We start from the raw sequence: 19,477 nt of genomic DNA on the forward strand, positions 1-19,477 counted from the left end.
TGTGTGTGTGTGAGCAGTGTTTTTAGCAACCATTTTCCCTTCCTATTGTGCGTGGATCCCGTCGAGTACGACGGATGCGTAGGGGTGCTAATACCTTCCCTTCGCATAACCGACTCCCGATCCCATTCTCTTTGGTCGCGAGACCATGTCTTTTCCAGGTTTACTCTAAGCGTTTCCTTTCCCTCTTTTGGGATAAATAACGCACGGTGGCGGCTCTGTTGTTCTTGTTTCCTGCCGGTTTTTCGCGTGATCAAGATCAAAATTCAGTGTAAACTGAATGATTCAAATCAATCTTGTAAATTCTCAAATTTTTGAATTTTCAAAATCTTTTTGAGATTTTACCTTGAATCAAAGGTTGTCCAAAAACACAAAGTGATTTTATTCCACTATCATATGCTATTGATCAAAGAGCATTTAGATCAAGATCAAATCTAACCAAAGTTTTATGCATGCTAAACATGAGAAATGCAATTACGAAGGAGACTCAACGAATCAAAATAAAACAAATATGAAAGTGATAAGACAGGCAACAAAATAACCAGATAGTAGAGGCATGCAACTACATATTATACACCTTTTAAGGCCTATGAGTCCCCTGCCCTTGCACGAGGAACACACACACTTGTACTTTTTAACCAGTACAATGGCGCCCACCATGGGGCTCTGGTAAAACTAACATGAGCCAAACTCATACTCTAACTCCCCTCATCTTCCCTCTAAAGATGGTCTGAAGAACTCTAGCTTACGACACAAATTTCTTAAAGAAGAATGAGATATTTGAATAGACTTCCTCACATCACCCCCATCCTTACTCGCCCGAAGGCAGATTCACCACTACTCATCTATCTCTCAGTCACTAACCAGACGACGAGCTTGTTCCTCTTCCATGAGATAGACAAGACAGAGAGGTCTGTTTATTTCATAAGCAAGGTGTAGAGGTGCACTGAGGTGCTCTATCGAAAGATTGAGAAGCTAGGGTTAGTCGTTGTCATCGTGACCAGTAAACTAGGACCATTCTTTCAGGGTCACAAGATCTTTGTGAAGACCAATTATCCTATCCTCTAATTCTTGAAGATTCCATATTTGGATGTGAGGATGGAATCTTGGGCGGTAGAGCTCTTGGAATATGACATCCAATATGTCCCGAAGGGAAGCATCAAGTCACAAGCTCTAATATATTTTGTGGCAAACTCGATCTAAAAAACACTTTGTCCTCTATCAAAAGACCTTGTGCTTGAGAGACTATGTAGTGTTATATTTGTAAAATGATTCACCTAGGGCGATGACTGTAGGAATCCCTATGAAAGGCGATAATCATATGTCGCACCAGGAAAGTATCACCTCGCCCTTAGGTTTCCCTATCGCACAATCATGGAAAATATGGGATAAGATGTTTCCTAGGGAAGAAATAAGTCAAGGGTCATCAATTGACCCACTTCCCATATCCAAGAGAACCCCATACCTTAGAGGTCTCTATAATTTACTGGGTGGGCGATGACCCTATACAAGAGAACCCCATGCCCTAGAGGTCTCTATAAATACTCCTCACTCTAAAGGGAGAAGACACGTCATAACTCATACTGGTCACACCCCTCATATGTTCACACTTAAGCACATCATTCATCTACAGAGCCTCTCACCTCCATGAGTATGACTCCTAAAACCACCATAAAACACCACCTTACAGGGTTTCTCGTTGTCTTGGGCAAGTCCTAACCACCACTAATTGTTATACATCTACTAACGCCTATTAGTCCCCCTGCCCTTGCAGGAGGAACACATACACCTATATTTTTTTAACATTGCAATATTCATATGGACTCAAGTAGAAAATGATCAAATTCTTACACACCATCCAAAATATAATATTCAATGGGCAAAAATCCTTTTTAAAGTATGTCTCGCTGCATATGTTGACCAAATGAAATTTTTATTTGAATCAATTATATGTTTGATTTGAAACAAGTATAAAAAATACTATCTTTTAAAATTTCTAACTTGTGATTCAAGACACGCATATGTTGACCTTTGACTAACATGTTCATCACAAAAACGTTGAAATGGATCAAATATATCTTATTAAATGTAAGGAGTGACACAAGGTACAATCTCCGACGAACAATCAAATTACAACCAAATTAATCAAATAAATAAATTAAATTACAACAAATAAAAAAGTTACACAAACATCAAAACAAAAATGATAAAGAGTGAGGATAGCACTGTTATCGAGATCACATTTTCATCTATATGGATATCATTGGGGTGCGTCCGAATTTTACTATCTAAATGAGGAAGAAGGGATAATTTTGTAATTTCATAGAGTTTGGAAGAAGTAAACTTCTAATTCTTTCCGTCTAACGTGTTAAAAAAACGGGACGGTGATTGAGCGAGGTGGATTGGACCATCAGGTATAAATAATTTATTTTAAAAAATATTTCCACTTCTTTGTATTATAAATTATACACTACTATTTAATTTTCTCATATATTTGACCTACATGTTTTAAATTACGGGGATTGCTTAATGCATCCTATATATTGTTGAGAATGTGTCAAGTGTGAGTAGTGTGGATAATAGTCCCACATTGGTTGATAATGTAGAGACTTGAGTATTTATAAGTGAGAGAACCCACTCACCTATCACCTTAAGGTTTTTGGTGAATATGTGGTGTGTCTCTCACAAAGAGGTTGCTCTAGAAAAGGAAGTCCCACTATGTTCAATGCTCCCTAGTGAAAAATCTTCCCCGACAAATGGTATCACGAGCCTTTGGTTTCAGAAAGGGACCAGGTTACTTGTATCGAAAGTTAACGGCGTCAGGAGGGTGAATAAGAAACGTTCCGTTGAAGAGTGTCAACAGCGCCAGGAGGGTGAATAAGAAACGTTCCGTGCGATACAAGAGAAGTAAGTAGAGCTTTCACTTGAGGGTCCTTGTGGACTCACACTTAAGGGGAGAGTGTTGAGAATGTGTCAAGTGTGAGTAGTGTGGATAATAGTCTCACATTGGTTGATAATAAGTCTCTCTAGAAAAGGAAGTCCCACTATGTTCAATGCTCCATAGTGAAAAATCTCCTCCAACATATAGAAATTATCTTTTAGACGGACCTTGGAGTTTTTCGCAGGAAATTCTGTATATTTTGCAAAAAAATTATTATAAGATTTTGCAATTATTTAAAATTAAACAGGGTGTACTTGAAAATTAATTTCTGGACATCAGGATGTGTTAAATAATCTACTCTGGAATTTCATACGGATTATTTTTCACCGCAGATTTCGCAGAAATATTCAAAGTTTATCATTTCCTTAGAGATATACCTTCAATTTTTTCTCCACGGTAAAAGTATCTGGATTTTAACCTTCGAGCAAACCCTTTTAATTAATTTTTAAGTGAAATCATATGAACATGGTGGGACTGAAAGTTAGCATTTAGATAAGAATATTTAGGAAGAGAAATACTTAGGGGGTGTAATGAGCAACCATCCATTATATATCTTGGAGAACCATATGAATTGTGATTCGTTCATAATACTAGGTGATTGCACTTCCACAATGCAATTCGATGATAAATATAATTGTGTTGTATAACTTTACTGTTTATATTGTTAGTGTAATCAGCATCATAATGGAAACTATTATCGTATTTGTATTATATATGGTTTCGACCTCATTATTTGGTTAATAACGGAAAATTACACTCACCTCCATCTAAATAATATTAAAATGACACTGATAATCTTTATTTTAAAATATGTATTAATTTCTTTTGAGCTTATATATACCAACAAATTATTTTAATGACTTATATATATATATATATATATATATATATATATATATATATATATATATATATATATATATATATATATATATATATATATATATATATATAAATTTTTATTATCATTAAAAAGTATAAGGGGATGTCAATATTATTTTAATATATCTTAAGAAAGGTTAGTGTATGTTTTAAAATAGCCTAACATTTACTTATATGTTATACGTTAAATTAAAATTCTTTTTCTTAAATAATATTAAGTTGAAATTATTTGATCAAGCATCCAAATATACATAGAACACTCTCAATTTTTTCAAACCAAGAATATTATAGTGGACATATTGAAAACAAATAAATAATTAAAGAAGTTACAAAGTGAAAGTGGAGATCATGCAAATAATTGAAACTTTTTCTACTTATCAACAATAATTAGTGGAAATCAAGTTGGTCTAATTAAAACACTCCTTTATGTGGTAGCATACACAATTTAACCAATGATCTAAGCTTTACAAGCATCATCAATTTTTTGACTTAAACATATTGAACACTATCACATGTAAAATCTATCCAAAATCAAAAATACCTTTCATTCTTTAGTAACACATCTTTTTCTCAAAATGGTTTTGTAACTTTTGCTTGTTAAAATAATATGTGGCCATCTTTATGTCACAACAACATCACCCTCTAATGATTTAAGAAATCTACTCAGATATTTCTAGTCGGTCTGTGAATGTTATTAATAGATAATATTTAAGTATTTATGTCTGTCTGAATCTTCTGAGTCTTAAGACGACGTCTATATATCTGTCTGAATCTTCTGAATCTTAAGACGACGTCTGTATATCTGTCAGTATTTCTACGTTCTTTGAGTTTGACGACATGTCTGATATGGTTGTTAGCATGTGAGTTTCGACTTGTATAGATTTTTATGCATGCATTTTGAATAGTAGAATTTGTGTCCAATCCAAACCACTTTAAATTCAGAACACTCTTTCAGAATCTTGATGAGAGCATATGTTGGCTGTGAAGTGATCATATCCGGTGGCGCGGTACGGTCACTTTCCGGCACAAACTAGCCACCATATCATCCTAATTCCATCCGTTTTGAAGCATAAAGTATCTAAGGATATTATAGAATTGTGCTTTACAGCATCAGTACCAGCATATCAACCAAACAAACTCCTTTTTTTTTCTTCCAATATATATAACATCATCTTGTGTTTTCATTCAACACACTCATCAACAACCAAACTCATCATCACTCATATACCAAAGAGAGAAAGATGGTGAAATTCTCTAAGCAATTTGAAGGACAACTCATTCCTGAATGGAAAGAAGCTTTTGTAGATTATTGCCAACTTAAGAAGGATATTAAAAGAATTCAACTTCTTAACAATATCAACAACGAACCAAACAATCACCAAATGACATCGTCGCCCTTTTCGTTATTACGAAAATTCTCTTTATTTGGACATCAACAAAGAGACCATGAACCAATTCAAGTAAACTTCTCATTTTATAAGATCATGAATATTCATATTTTTTAAGATTATTTGATTATTTGTGTTATGTATTCAACTCATGATTTTTGTTATAGGTTCATAGGAAACTTGTTTCATCAACAAGTAAAGGTGATATGTATGAGACACAATTGTTGGAACAATTTGCCGACACTGATGCAACTAAGGAATTTTTTGCATGTTTAGACCAAAATCTTAACAAGGTGAATAAATTCTATAGGACAAAGGAGAAAGAGTTTCTAGATAGAGGAGAGTCATTGAAGAAACAAATGGATATTCTTATTGAGCTCAAATCTGCATTCATGGAGAAGAAAGTTAAAGGAAGCTCTTCTCAATATTCTAAGGAGGAAGAATCTGTCTCATGCACATTTTCTAGTAGTGGTAATGTTATCAACCTTATCTTTTTAAATTCAACAATGTGAACATTTAGTGACTTGTTTGGATCAGCCTATGAAAATTATTTATGACATATCTATAAGCTTTTTTTTGGCTTATTTATATAAGTTATCTCTAACACAACTTAAAAAAAAAGCTTATATCTTATGGAAATGTTTTATCTTTTGTTTTAAAAATAAACTATACATAAGCACTTATGTAATAAATACAATAAATATATAAACACTAATAGATACGAATCACGACATTGACACTAACACAACACATAGACATAAACATCGGTAGTAATATTTAAAAATATAAATAATTAAATATAAAATTCTAATCATTCTTAGTGTGGTTTTAAAATATTTCTCATGTGAATAATCTAATACTTTGTATTTTGGCTATAGAGGATGACTCTATTAGGAGCAGCAGAGAACAAACATGTGATTTGGAGAAAATAGAAGAGGATTTTACTCAATCAAATGAAGATGAGAAATCAATGAATTTGAAATGGGTTGATGGTAAATTAAGGACACTATCTGGCCATCTTGTTAGTTCCAAAGGAAAGAATGTGAAGATAAACATTCCTTTGACAACTCCTTCACAAACTTTATCAGAAATTAGTTACCTTGTAATGGAAGATTTGTTCAACCAATCTTCAAAGAAATCTAATCTAGAAAATGGTGTTCTTCATCTTAACAAAACAAGGTTGCATCATGCTGAAAAAATGATCAAGGGTGGTTTCATTGAGCTTTATAAGGGCTTAGGATATTTGAATGATTATAGGTATAATTTAGTTTTTTCTTATATAATGAATTCTAATTAAGTGTTAGATTTGATATGGAAAATAATCATGTTTGCTTCATCATGCTGATGTTTTAGGAACTTGAACCTGCTTGCATTTTTGAAGATTCTAAAGAAATTTGATAAGGTAAAGTGAATTAGATTGTACAAAAACCGATATTGCTAGGTTGGATGTTATTATCAGGGTTTGAAAACCCTGGTATACATGATTGTCTGTATGAGTTTTTAGTAGTTATTATCACTTCGTCTACTTATGATTTTTCCATTTTTCAGGTCACAGAAAAACAAATTCTCCCGATCTATCTCAAAGTAGTTGAGAGTTCATATTTCAACAACTCGGACAAGGTAAACAATAAACATAAATCAAAACCATAACCATGAAGAAAAATATCTTACTCCCATCATGTCAATCTTTAATGAAGAATATATTATCATGTTGAGATGTTGGCCACTAGTTATCCTTGCAACTCAATGTGTTACCAACAATATCAAGTGGCCAAAACTCATATGTTTCATGTCTAAATATCTACTTTTAAACTTTTGATATTTTTACAAAATTCATATTAATTATGTGTGCAACATTTAGAGATTAGTTTTGTTTTGGACTTTGTTAACCATCTTTATGAACTTTTTGTCCTAAACATGATAGGTGGTGAAGTTCATGGATGAAGTGGAGGAAGTGTTTGTGAAAAACTTTGCTAAAGATGATCATAGAAAGGCAATGAAATACCTTAGACCAATTCATCATAGGAAAGAATCACATGCTTTAACTTTCTTCATTGGTGAGTAACTTTTAGCCTCTTTTTTTATTTTATCTTGTGTTTGTTTTTGTGAATCATTGTGGTAAGGAGTCTTTAGGTTTGTTTGCTTTGTGATCACTAGAATCCAAAGAAAACACAAAATGGAGTCATGGACCCACTTAGTCACTAGCCCCTTAACTCATCCCACTTTTCTAAACATCATGACTTTTTAATTTTATCACTTTTTTTTAAAATATTTGATATCTCCTATTTTACAAATTTAAATGTTGTGTAAAATACCATAATTTGTACGTAGAAACATGTTGAAACGTGAGAGTCAGGGTTTGAACCTTGGTGTTAGACGTCTAATCTAGTAATATCTAGTTTTGTCTGTTGAATTAGGATTTACAGACAAATTCCATAGCAAATTACTTACAAAATTACAAAATTAACCTGATCTTTTTTATAAACTCAGGACTATTTACCGGATGCTTTTTCGCACTTTTTGTTGGATATGTTTTAATGGCTCATCTTACCGGACTCTACAAAAGACACCAAAATTCACTCTACATGGAAACTGTCTACCCTGTGCTTAGGTAACTAAAAAGACTTTAATTTCATGACATTGTTTTCATATTCGTGTTTTCAAAACCAGACCGGTCGATTGGTCCAACCATGTTCGGTTCTTAGTTTGTTTTAACTGGATTGAACCACGGTTCGATCTCTGGTCTGATTTTTAAAACAATGTTTCATATATGTTATATCATCAGTAGTACTTGAACCGAAAATAAGTCGTATGTTTCTGTTACGATTATGCAGCGTGTTCAGTCTCATGTTTCTACATTTCTTCCTCTACGGATGCAACATTTTCGCGTGGAGAAAGACTCGTATAAACTACAAATTTATTTTCGAGATTGCTCCGACTAAGGAACTAAAATACAGAGATGTGTTCTTGATTTGTACAATGTCAATGACTGCTGTGGTTGGAGTCTTGTTTTTTCATTTGACTCTACTCACAAAAGGGTATACCTATGCACAAGTTCAAATCCTCCTTGGCCTACTATTTCTCGTAAGTTCTCGATTTTTTACATTGCATCAAATTCATTATTACGAGTTCAAAAAATGCGCATCTAACACTATAAATAAGTTTTACACAATCATTCAATCATATATCATTAGCGTATAAAATATTATCATCTGAAACGTAACATCTGATCTTATTTATTACACATACAGGCCTTCTTACTATTACTTGTTTGCCCCTTCAACATTATATATCGGTCAAGTCGTTACCGCTTCCTATGTGTGATAAGGAACATAATTTGGTCACCCCTTTATAAGGTACAAATCTTGTCATAAAAGTAAAACAAATACATTTTCTATTGTTTGGTCATAATCTCAATGGATTTTCTATTGCTCTTCCTAGGTTGTGATGCTGGACTTTTTTATGGCTGATCAACTTTGCAGTCAGGTAGTTTTTTTTTTTTGGTATAGAAAAGTACATTTATTTGTTGCAATATTATAGAAAAATAACAATTATATTAATGGCTACATGATTTCTTTATAGGTTCCAATGCTAAGGAACTTAGAGTTTGTGGCATGTTACTATATAACTGGGAGCTTCAAGACTCAAGACTATGGATATTGCATGAGAGTGAAAAACTATAGAGATTTTGCTTATGCAGTGTCCTTTCTTCCATATTATTGGAGAGCAATGCAGGTAAAATACTTATCTTGTAAACGCAATTAACCGCGTATTTGAATTGTGTTAATCATCTGATTTTGATGTAAAATTTTGATTGAGAAATGTGGAGAAGTAATTGATGTTCCTTGATGTGTTTCTAGTGTGCAAGGAGATGGTTTGATGAAGGAGAGACAAGTCACCTTATCAATCTAGGGAAATATGTTTCAGCTATGTTAGCTGCAGGAGCTAAAGTTGCTTATGAAAAAGATAAAAGTGTTGGATGGTTATGTGTTGTTGTGATCATGTCAAGTGTTGCAACTTTGTACCAATTGTATTGGGACTTTGTTAAGGATTGGGGTTTACTACAAATGAACTCCAAGAATCCTTGGTTAAGGAATGAATTAATGCTAAGAAGAAAAGCCATTTACTACTTCTCCATGGTACATAAATCATACCATTTTCCTCTCTAATTAGTATTTTATAATACCGACATTTCAGATTGAAGGCGTGTCTCGTATATGATATATTGTATTAGACATTGACACAATATTGACAATTACAGAAAATTATAATATTCTGTAGTATCAACACTTTAGATCGAAGGCGTGTCTGATATCTGATAGATTGTATCATAAATTGACACAATATTGACACATACAGAAGATTATAATATTATATAGTATCGACACTTCAGATTAAATGTGTGTCTGGTGTCAGATACATTGTATTAGACATTGACACAATATTGACACGTATATAAAATTATAATACTATGTAGTACTGATACTTTAGATTGAAGGCGTTTTAGTATTTGATACATTCTATTAGACATTGACATAATATTGACACGTATTGAAGATTATAATATTATATAGTACCGACACGTCAGATTGAAAACGTGTATGACATTTGATACATTGTATCAGACATTGACACAATATTCATACGTACAGAAAATTATAATACTACGTAATATTTACACTTCAGATTAAAGGCGTGTCTGGTGTCTGATATAAATATGGAAATGTTTTGCTTATGCAGGTATTAAATATTACTCTGAGGCTTGCTTGGTTGCAAACTGTGCTCCATTCATGTTTTGAAAATGTTGACTATAGAGTGACAAGCTTATTTCTAGCAGCACTTGAAGTTATTAGAAGAGGACTATGGAATTTCTACAGGTACAGAATCTCTATGACAACACAAAATGCATAATTTGTTTTTGTTTGATACTTGTAGCATTTGCATATGATACATCACTTTCGAGTGTTTTTTTTTCTTTCAATGAAGACAAATTGTTTATTGACTCAGATTGGAGAATGAGCATCTAAATAATGCTGGAAAGTTTAGAGCAGTGAAGACAGTGCCACTACCATTTCATGAAGTGGAGGATGAAGAAGACTAATAATAATGCCAATTGGCATTTGGATGATTCCAACACTTGATGGAGAAGATTAGTTATCCTCATTCTTGTTGATGTAACATTTGATCAACTTGATTATTATTTTTTCAGTGGATTGTAGGAACATCATCCACATATGTATACACAATTTTCATTAACAGTAAATAAAAAATTTATGGGAAAGTGTAATGATACTTAATATCTTAGTAGCATCTTTTCATGTTGTAAAGATTGATGCTTTTGTGAATTTGATTGAGATTTTGTCACAAATGAGACAGAGTATAAAAAGGTTTTTATTGTGGGATAGAGACACCCATCAAAACTATTTCTAGTAAAATAGTAAAATATAAGAAAACATGTTTTTGACGATTAATATGATTTTATATCATTTATTTTTAAAACTTTTTACAGGAGTCCAAAAGTTTATATATATATATATATATATATATATATATATATATATATATATATATATATATATATATATATATATATATATATATAGTTGGCGCAGTTTAGTGTCTTTTTTTTTATATTTATTTTATATATATTCACTATCATTATAATTTAAAAAAATGTTAATAATGTCCACAAATCATAACTCAACTGATAAAAGTTATATTGTTAAATTGAACATAATCACAAGGATTCGAATCTTAGTACTTGTAGTTGTGTGCGTGAGTATTTTCAAAAAAACAATAATAAGAATGCATTGTAATTTTGATCAAACCAACCGATAAATCGACAGGTTTTTTATGAAGTATAGACTCTGACACATGATAAAGACACTCCGACATTGATAATGTCAAAAATATAAAACATCAACACCGTTATATATATATCATAGTATTTGAACTTCATCAATACATCTATTATTAAAAGAGTTAAAACTTAATATTATTCTTTAATTTTTATTGATAACATTGTTTCAATACATGTTTAATCTATTTAACACTTCTAAACGTGTATATTATTTGTTTTAAAAAAATGTATAAGATGTGTTGAAGTAAATAAAAAAATAAATTCTTTTTTAAATAGTATTTTTTTAAATTGTTTGATAGATATTGAATACGTGTTATCTAAGGTGTTGAACACCAATTTAAAGAGTGTGGAAACAAAAAATAATAATTCATTTATTTGGGAGACACTTCTGTGATTTATGCGAATGTGGACATCGAAGGTGTCGAACACCGGGACATGCCGGTGTCAATCTTCTTAGTCGTTATGTTAGATTGTAGTTCATTTTTCAGTTGCATTTAAGTTTAATTTAATTTGCATTTGAATTTGCATTTAATTTTTAAGTAGTATATATATTCAGTGTGGTTTAGTAAAAAGTGTAATCCTGATCATAACATAATTTCAATTTTCTGGTATAGTTTGTTAGAAACTCTTCTCTCTCTTCCATCTTCATCATCTTCATCTTCTTCCTTCTTGTGCACCAACAATTGGTATCTAGAGCTCTAGTTCGGATCCACATGAAACATCAAGCGAAACACGAGTGGATAGTGAGGTGTGTGTGATTGATTTCGTTTTTTGAATTCACAATCAGAATCGTAACAATATCATATTTTTTTATTCTACGGGATTGGGAAACACAAGTGTTTGGTGAGATCTGAGTGAATTTTTGCAAAAGATCGAAGATGAATGGTGGAAACAGTAGCATGAATACGAAGCTTCCACTATTTGATGGAAATAACTGGAATCGGTAGATGATTCAGATGCATGTGTTATTTTGCGTTCAAGATGTTATTGATCTCGTCAATGACGATTATGCAACGCTTGTAGAAAATGCAACCGAAGTAGAAAGGAACACGTATAGAGAGTTGAGGAAGAAATATCATAAATCTCTATTCTACATCCATTAGTGTGTGGATGTGAGTGTGTTTGAGAAGATCGATGATTCGACGATGGCGAAGGTTATGTGGGACATACTGGTACATTGCTATCGAGGTGATGCATCAGTGAAGAAGGTGAATATTTATTCTCTATGTAAGCAGTATGAGAATCTCAACATGAAGAACAATGAGAAGATACCAGATTACATCTCCAAAGTGATTCTGATCACAAATGAGATAAAATCTTATGGATAAACTCTTTCTGAACAAGTAATCATTGAAAAGGTATTGAGATCTCTTACTCCTCAGTTTGATTACATTGTTATAGCAATTGAACATTCTAAGGATCTGAGCACCATGAAATTGAAGAGATGTAAAGCATTCTATTGGCATAAGAGTTGTGTGTGACTAAGAGAACATCTGAAAGAGAGGTAGAGCATGCTCTGAAAACGTCTTCTGGTAAGAAGAATTAGAAGCAATCTTGGTCAGAGGCCAAGAAGAGACATGGTGGTTATCAGAAGTCAGAAACCTCCAACTCTGATGAGAAGAAACATCATAAGGGAAAAGAGAAGTTTGACAAGAAGAAGGTTCAATATTACTATTGTAAGAAGTTTGGTCACTTTGATTCTGATTGTTGGTCAAATAAGGAAAGGAAATCAGAAGAAGCAAACATAGCCATAGGAGAATCTGATGATGAACTTGTGTTTTTCATGGCTTCTGAATCTGATGGTGGATATTTTGTAGACTAGTTGTATATGGACATTGGTTGCTTAAATCACCTAATTGGAAACAAACAATGGTTGATTAATTTTGACTGTAGAAAGAGGAAAAAGACCATATGTGTTGATGATAAGTATCTGAATGCTGAAGGAATGGGAAATGTCAAGGTCAAAGTGAAGAATGGTAAAATTGTTATGATCAAGGATGTTTGGTATGTTCATGGCATGAAGAGAAATCTGATGAGTGTAGGTCAGCTAATTAAGAAAGGTTTCTCGGTTACTATGAACGACAATCTCTTGAAGTTGTATGATTCTGATCAGAAGTTGATTATGCAGTTTGAATAGGGAAGCAACAGAACATTCAAGGTGAACCTGGAAACAACTGAAACTAAGTGCCTTAGTGCAGAAGGTACTGAAGATGACAATGAGTTGTGGCATATAAGAGATTTGGGCATCTAAACTTCAAAATCTTTGGCCATCTAAGTTCTAAGAAGTTGGTACATGGCATTCCTAAGATTGTGAAGTCTAAGAAGTCATGTGACATATGCATGAAAGGTGCAAAACCTAGACTATCATTTGCATCAGAAGTAGCTCCAATAGCAAAACATTATTTGGGAGTAGTGCATTCTGATGTATGTGTATCATTTGAAGTACTTTCACTTGGAGGAAACAAGTATTTTGTGTCATTTGTGGATGAGTCCACAAGAATGACATGGGTAGCACTCGTCAAATTCAAGTATGAGTTGTTTGTTGAATTTCAAAAGTTCAAGGTGAAGTCTGAAAAATAGAGTGGTCAGAAGCTGAAAATTCTCAGAACTGATGGTGGAGGTGAGTGCAAATCTACAGGGTTCAAGAGATATTGTGAGGAGAATGGAATTGAACATGAGTTTACTACTCCATACACTCCTCAACATAATGGTTATGTTGAAAGAAGAAACAAAATTTTGCTTGATATGACAAGGAGCATGTTGAAGGAGAAGAAACTACCTCACACCATGTGGGGAGAAGTTTTTACTACTGCAACATAAGTGCTCAGCAGGTGTCCAACTAAGAAGCTTAAGGAAATTATTCCTATTCAGAAGTGGATTGGAGACAAGCAAAGTGTGAGTCATCTGAAGGTGTTTGGTTAAGTTTGTTATAAATATATTCCAGATGCTAAGAGAAGGAAGTTGGATGACAAAAACAGAGTTATGTTACTTGTAGGGTGCCACAATTCTTGTGCTTATAAGTTCTATTGTCCTGTCACTAACAAAGTTGAATTCAATAGAGATGTCATTGTGAAAGAATCAGAAGTGTGGGATTGGATTAAGTCTCAATCCATATCTGGTGCAGTGTTAACACCTAAGTTAACTTCTAAAGAAATTTCAAACTCTGAAAGAGAATCTGCCTCTGAAGGAGATTTTGAGTCTGAAGATGAGTCAGAGTATGAAGGTGACACTGATGCTGAAGTTGAGTCTGACTCTGAAGGAGAATCTGATGATTCAGATTTTAACGATGATTCAGATTCTGATGATGATATAGACTTTGGTGGTAAATCAGCCTCTAAAGATGGACCTTTTAAAGATGGACCTTATGAACGTGGAGATTCTGATGTTGTAGCTTCTGAAGGTGGTCCTGCTTCTAAAACTAGGCCATAGATAATTCGATAGATTCCACAAAGGCTTGCAGATTTTGAATTACTGCAAGATATTGAAATAAACTCTGAAGAGGAAGTCACTCAATGTGCCATTATGGTGGACTCTTAACCAGTCAGTGCAAAAGAAGCTCACAAGAAAAAAGTTTGGTTGAAGGTCATGAAAGAAGAACTTGAGGCTATAGAAAGAAACAAGACTTAGGAGTTGACTGAGCTTCCAAAGAACAAGAAATCCATCAGTGTCAGATGAGTTTACAAGGTGAAACTAAAGCCAGATGGATCAATTGGCAAACACAAAGCAAGGTTAATAGTTAGAGGATTTCTACAGAAATCTGGTTTAGACTACTTTGAAGTGTTTGCACATGTAGTTAGACATGAAAGAATCATACTAGTGATTGTTATAGCTGCTATTAAGAATTGGTCTCTGATGCATTTAGATGTGAAATCTGCATTTCTGAATGGTCCTTTACAATAGGAAGTTTATGTATCACAACCTCTTGAGTTTGTGAAAAAGAATCAGGAATGGATGGTGTACATGTTACATAAAGCCTTGTTTGTATGGACTGAAACAAGCTCCTAGAGTCTAGAATATGAGAATTGATTCATTTTTCAAGCTTCAATGATTCAGAAAATGTGAGATGCAGTATGATGTTTATGTTCAACATACATCTAATAGCAATATGATTCTCATGTGTCTCTATGTTGATGACATATTGCTAACAAGGAGTTGTTCAAATGAGATAGCTAAGTTCATGAAGTATTTATGAATGAGCTTGAGATAACTGATCTAGGAAATATGACATATTTTCTAGGAATGGAGATTATATACTCTGATATGGGTCTCATTTTGCATCAGTTAAAGTATGAACTTAAGTTTCTGAAGAGATTTGAGCTGGTGAATTGCAAGTATGCAGTTACACCTTCTGAGACAAATCATAAGTTGGAATGCGATTCTAAAGATGATGATGTAGATATTATAATTTTCAAGCAGTTGGTTGGTTGTCTAAGATATTTGTGCAATACCAAACATGATATTTTTTATGCATTTGGTATGATGAGTAAGTTTATAAATAAATCAAAGTGGTCACATTACCAAGCTGCTATCAGGATTCTGAGGTACATTAAGGGGACTCTGAAGTATAGAGTTTTGTTTCCTTCTGGTGTTGAATATAAGTCAGAGATGATATGTTATTCAGACTCTGATTGGTGTGGAGACAGGGTTGACAAAAGAAGTATTTTTGTATATTACTTTAAGTATCTGGGAGGTCCTATTTCTTGGTGCTCCAAAAAGCAACCAGTAGTTGCATTGACAACTTGTGAAGCTGAGTACATTGCAGGTGTTTTGTCTGTTCGTCAAGTTGTATGGATTATGAACTTGTTACAGGATCTGAAGATCAAGGTGAGCAAGTCTATGAAGTTGATGATTGACAACAAACTAGCTATAAGTCTTGTCAAGAATCCAGTGTTGTATTGAAGAAGCAAGCCCATTGATACAAAGTTTCATTTTTTAGGAACCAGATTTAGAATAGGGTGTTTGAAGTTGTGCAATGTAGCACTCAGAAGCAACTGACATATGTTCTGACTAAGACTATCAAGATTGAACATTTTATCCCGCTGAAAGATAAAATTGGTGTTGTTGATTTTGATTAACTGAATATGAATTAAGGGACTGTGTTAGATTGTAATTCATTTTTCAGTTGCATTTAAGTTTAATTTAGATTGCAATTGAATTTGCATTTAATTTTTAAATAGTATATAAAACAAGTGTGGTTTAGAAAAAAAAAATTTAATCTTGATCATAAGAAAATTTCAATTTTCTATTAGAATTTGTTAGAATTTTTCTCTCTCTTCCACCTTCATCATCGTCCTTCTTGATTCGTGATGCAACGTTCTACCATCTATGGAAACAGCACCACGCTACGCGAGTCATTCTCCATTTCATCTAATTTAAACCTTTATTGAATTCGTCAACCTTAACTGTTTTTTTTTATCTTCTGATGTGTCCGAGATGAACTTATCCGGTGAAGACGGCTGCTAAGGAATTGTCGGAGGAGAGTCGGAGATTTAACTAACATGCAGTTTTGCATAACTAATTCCTAATTATGGTTTGTTTTTAAATTAACCATTTTATTATACCAATTATTGTTATTTTTTCATAAATAACACTGCTAACTCTAACATTTTTTTGGGTACTAACTAAGTTCATACTTTTGAAGTTGGTTATGGAAGCTTTCATTTTATCAAAAGCTAATTCATATTTTGCTTTGCAACTCAAAATCTCATATCATTAATGTTGTTTGAGCAAAAGCCACAATACAATAAAAGAACAAAAGGATAAAAAAATCAATAATTTATGGGTATGATTTCTCATCATTCAACTCCATACATATACAATAATTTTATATTCTTGCAAACCAAGTAACCGCGTTCGAATCCGTGTTTTTTGTCTATGAGCTTGGTATATATGGCATCTGATGCAGGTACTCAAGTGACACATAACAAAATGGCAATAGTAAGTACACTAGTTGACAGCATTTCTCTCCATTGCCCTTGGTGTGATGATGCACCATTCTGTGAAACATAAAATCACAAGATTTTTGGTAAAGAAGGATATTAGTGTAAGTTAAAGTGAAATGGAAAAGGATATTACTGTGTTGGGACTGGGTGCTGGTGATGGTGTTTCATCTGAATCCGCTGGAGTAGTATCATCAGCTAGTGGTGCTGGAGGACTCCTCCTGATGATTGTTGAACTTGTAGGTTCTGGAGCTAGAGATTGTGTGTGATGTCTCTTATGCTTATGCTTGTGTCTTCTTCTCCTGTGCTTGTGGGGTGGTGGTTCTGGCGCGTCATCTTCGGGTGCTGGTGCTGGTGCTGATGATGGTGTGTCTATTGCAGGCGTTGGTGCAGGTGATGGTGGGATAACTGCTGGGGAAGGAACGGGTGATGATATTGGTGCTTTCTTTTTGTGATGTGGTGCTGGTGCTGGTGCTGGTGCTTTCTTTTTGTGTGCAGGTGCTGGTGCTGGTGTTTCCTTGGCTGGTGCTGGTGCTTTTGGGGCTTTTGCAGGGGCTGGGGATACCTTTGGTGGTAAAGAAGCTGGTGGCAGTGGTAATGGTGAAAGCGAAACGGGTGGTAGAGAAACAGGTGCTTTTTTGGGTGGGTGTGGTGGTGGATGACTTTTAGGAGATGGGATTTTAGGGCTTAATGCTGGTGTAACCTTGGGGACTGGCAGTTTTGCAGGAGCGGGTTTTGGAGGGTGTGGAACTGGTGATTTCACAGGTGCAGATGTTGGAGGTTTTACTTTTGGAACTATTGGTTTCACAGGTGCAGATGTTGGAGTGATAGCTTTTGGAACTGGTGGTTTCAAAGGAGCAGATATTGGAGTGATAACTTTTGGAACCGGTGGTTTCAAAGGAGCAGATATTGGAGTGGTAGCTTTTGGAACTGGTGGTTTCAAAGGAGCAGAAGCCGGAGTCGTAGCTTTTGGAACTGGCGCTTTTACGGGAGCGGATGTCGGGGTTGTAGCTTTTGGAACTATCGGTTTCACGGGAGCGGATGTCGGAGTTGAAGCTTTTGGAACTGGTGACTTAACAGGGGAAGATGTTGGAGATGTTAATTTAGGAACCGGTGACTTCACAGGAGCAGATGTCGGAGTTGTTGTAACTTTGGGGATTGGTGACTTCCATGGCGAAGATGTTGGAGTTGTTGTGACTTTGGGGATCGGTGACTTCCATGGCGAAGATGTTGGAGTTGTGACTTTGGGGATCGGTGACGTCCAAGGCGAGGTTGGAGTTGTGACTTTGGGGATCGGTGACGTCCAAGGCGCGGTTGGAGTTGTGACTTTGGGTATCGGTGACGTCCAAGGCGCGGTTGGAATTGTGACTTTGGGTATCGGTGACGTCCAAGGCGCGGTTGGAGTTGTGACTTTGGGTATCTGTGACGTCCAAGGCGCGGTTGGAGTTGTGACTTTTGGAACCGGCGCCTTGGAAGGTGCAGCCGGGATTATTATGGTTGGTAATTTGGAAGGTGCTGCTGCCGTGACCGTGGTTGGGGGTTTGTTCCATGTAGGAGAAGCTGCCACATATGGTATCTTTGTACTACTATCAGGAGTTGCTGCTGCCACAACAGGTTGTTGTTTGGCTACAGATGGAGAAGTTGCAATTGGCCATTTAGAAGCTGCAGACGGAGTTGTGGTTGCCAATGTGGAGGGTGCAGATTGGCTTGTGGTTGGCCACTTTGATGGTGCAGCGGCATGTGATTGAGCATTAATCGAAGCTAAAGGGTAGCACAGGCTTGCCAAAGCCAATGCCCAAAACACTGCAGCCATTGTAAGATGATTTGGTTGAGAGTTTTAGCTTGTTATTTATGGACTATGGTTTGTGTCTTATGATAAGGTGATTTGGTTGAAATGTAATAGTTGAGAGATGCAAAAGATATGGTGCAAGAGGAAATGTACACTTCTTGCAGATGCAACATCACTAATAATACAACATAGAGTGTCAACAGTGAAAAAAGCATACATCAAGGGGCCAATGGAATCAGAAACTCTTGGTTTGCATGTTTGTGAGAACATAATTTTACCAATTATATCTACATACGACCTATTTTATATTAAGGGTCACAGGGTTATGTTAAAATCTGATGATCCAACATACCAATGTGATTATGATAGAAAAAAAGAATATGTACGTATAACAATTATGTTCATGCTTAAAGTTTTATGTATGCTTGGAAGTTTGGCTTGTATTTCTCTCTATTTTGCTGAGAGACAGTAAAATTGTTACAATTATACAATATATATGTTAACCATCCATCAATTTTATGTGTTGTGATCTTAGTCTTTTATGATAAGCTTAGTCTCCTTGTTTTACCACCCTCAAAATAGTCTTCCGATTTTAAAATTGAGCTATTTGATCTACCAATTATTGCATTTGTTGCAGTTTTCGTTTGAGCCCATAATTTGTATCCATGAAGTAGTGACTTT

General features: G+C 34.5%; 3 protein-coding genes across 3 annotated transcripts; 2 read left to right on the forward strand and 1 right to left on the reverse strand.

Moving 5' to 3' along the window:
* The first annotated feature begins 4,630 nt into the window (after window positions 1-4,630).
* Window positions 4,631-10,505, forward strand: LOC127074901 (phosphate transporter PHO1 homolog 1). The gene is made up of 14 exons (XM_051016314.1): window positions 4,631-5,280; window positions 5,376-5,679; window positions 6,087-6,465; window positions 6,562-6,610; window positions 6,757-6,828; window positions 7,133-7,265; window positions 7,699-7,819; window positions 8,043-8,292; window positions 8,460-8,564; window positions 8,650-8,694; window positions 8,791-8,943; window positions 9,069-9,347; window positions 9,949-10,085; window positions 10,216-10,505. The coding sequence occupies exons 1-14, from the start codon at window positions 5,062-5,064 to the stop codon at window positions 10,307-10,309; spliced, it is 2,340 nt and encodes a 779-aa protein (XP_050872271.1). The 5' UTR covers window positions 4,631-5,061; the 3' UTR covers window positions 10,310-10,505.
* A 4,751-nt stretch (window positions 10,506-15,256) lies between these two features.
* On the forward strand, window positions 15,257-16,211 carry LOC127136922 (secreted RxLR effector protein 161-like). The gene is made up of 2 exons (XM_051063433.1): window positions 15,257-15,892; window positions 16,191-16,211. The coding sequence occupies exons 1-2, from the start codon at window positions 15,257-15,259 to the stop codon at window positions 16,209-16,211; spliced, it is 657 nt and encodes a 218-aa protein (XP_050919390.1).
* A 737-nt stretch (window positions 16,212-16,948) lies between these two features.
* Window positions 16,949-19,175, reverse strand: LOC127074902 (proline-rich extensin-like protein EPR1). The gene is made up of 2 exons (XM_051016315.1): window positions 17,144-19,175; window positions 16,949-17,064 (listed from the first exon to the last, which is right to left on the reverse strand). The coding sequence occupies exons 1-2, from the start codon at window positions 18,818-18,820 to the stop codon at window positions 16,978-16,980; spliced, it is 1,764 nt and encodes a 587-aa protein (XP_050872272.1). The 5' UTR covers window positions 18,821-19,175; the 3' UTR covers window positions 16,949-16,977.
* Window positions 19,176-19,477: the final 302 nt, after the last annotated feature.

This window comes from Lathyrus oleraceus, chromosome 4 (assembly GCF_024323335.1).
Source record: "Lathyrus oleraceus cultivar Zhongwan6 chromosome 4, CAAS_Psat_ZW6_1.0, whole genome shotgun sequence".
NCBI classification, from domain to species: Eukaryota; Viridiplantae; Streptophyta; class Magnoliopsida; order Fabales; family Fabaceae; genus Lathyrus; species Lathyrus oleraceus.

Bases quoted from the DNA above. Each gene is read 5' to 3' on its own strand.
- LOC127074901 (XM_051016314.1), top strand. From the start codon at position 5,062: ATGGTGAAATTCTCTAAGCAATTTGAAGGACAACTCATTCCTGAATGG. The intron at 6,611-6,756 runs GTAAAGTGAATT...TCCATTTTTCAG, and splicing joins TTCTAAAGAAATTTGATAAG to GTCACAGAAAAACAAATTCT. The intron at 6,829-7,132 runs GTAAACAATAAA...TAAACATGATAG, and splicing joins ATTTCAACAACTCGGACAAG to GTGGTGAAGTTCATGGATGA.
- LOC127136922 (XM_051063433.1), top strand. From the start codon at position 15,257: ATGAATGAGCTTGAGATAACTGATCTAGGAAATATGACATATTTTCTA. The intron at 15,893-16,190 runs GTGAGCAAGTCT...TTCATTTTTCAG, and splicing joins TACAGGATCTGAAGATCAAG to TTGCATTTAAGTTTAATTTA.
- LOC127074902 (XM_051016315.1), bottom strand. From the start codon at position 18,820: ATGGCTGCAGTGTTTTGGGCATTGGCTTTGGCAAGCCTGTGCTACCCT. The intron at 17,065-17,143 runs GTAATATCCTTT...TATGTTTCACAG, and splicing joins CAGCACCCAGTCCCAACACA to AATGGTGCATCATCACACCA.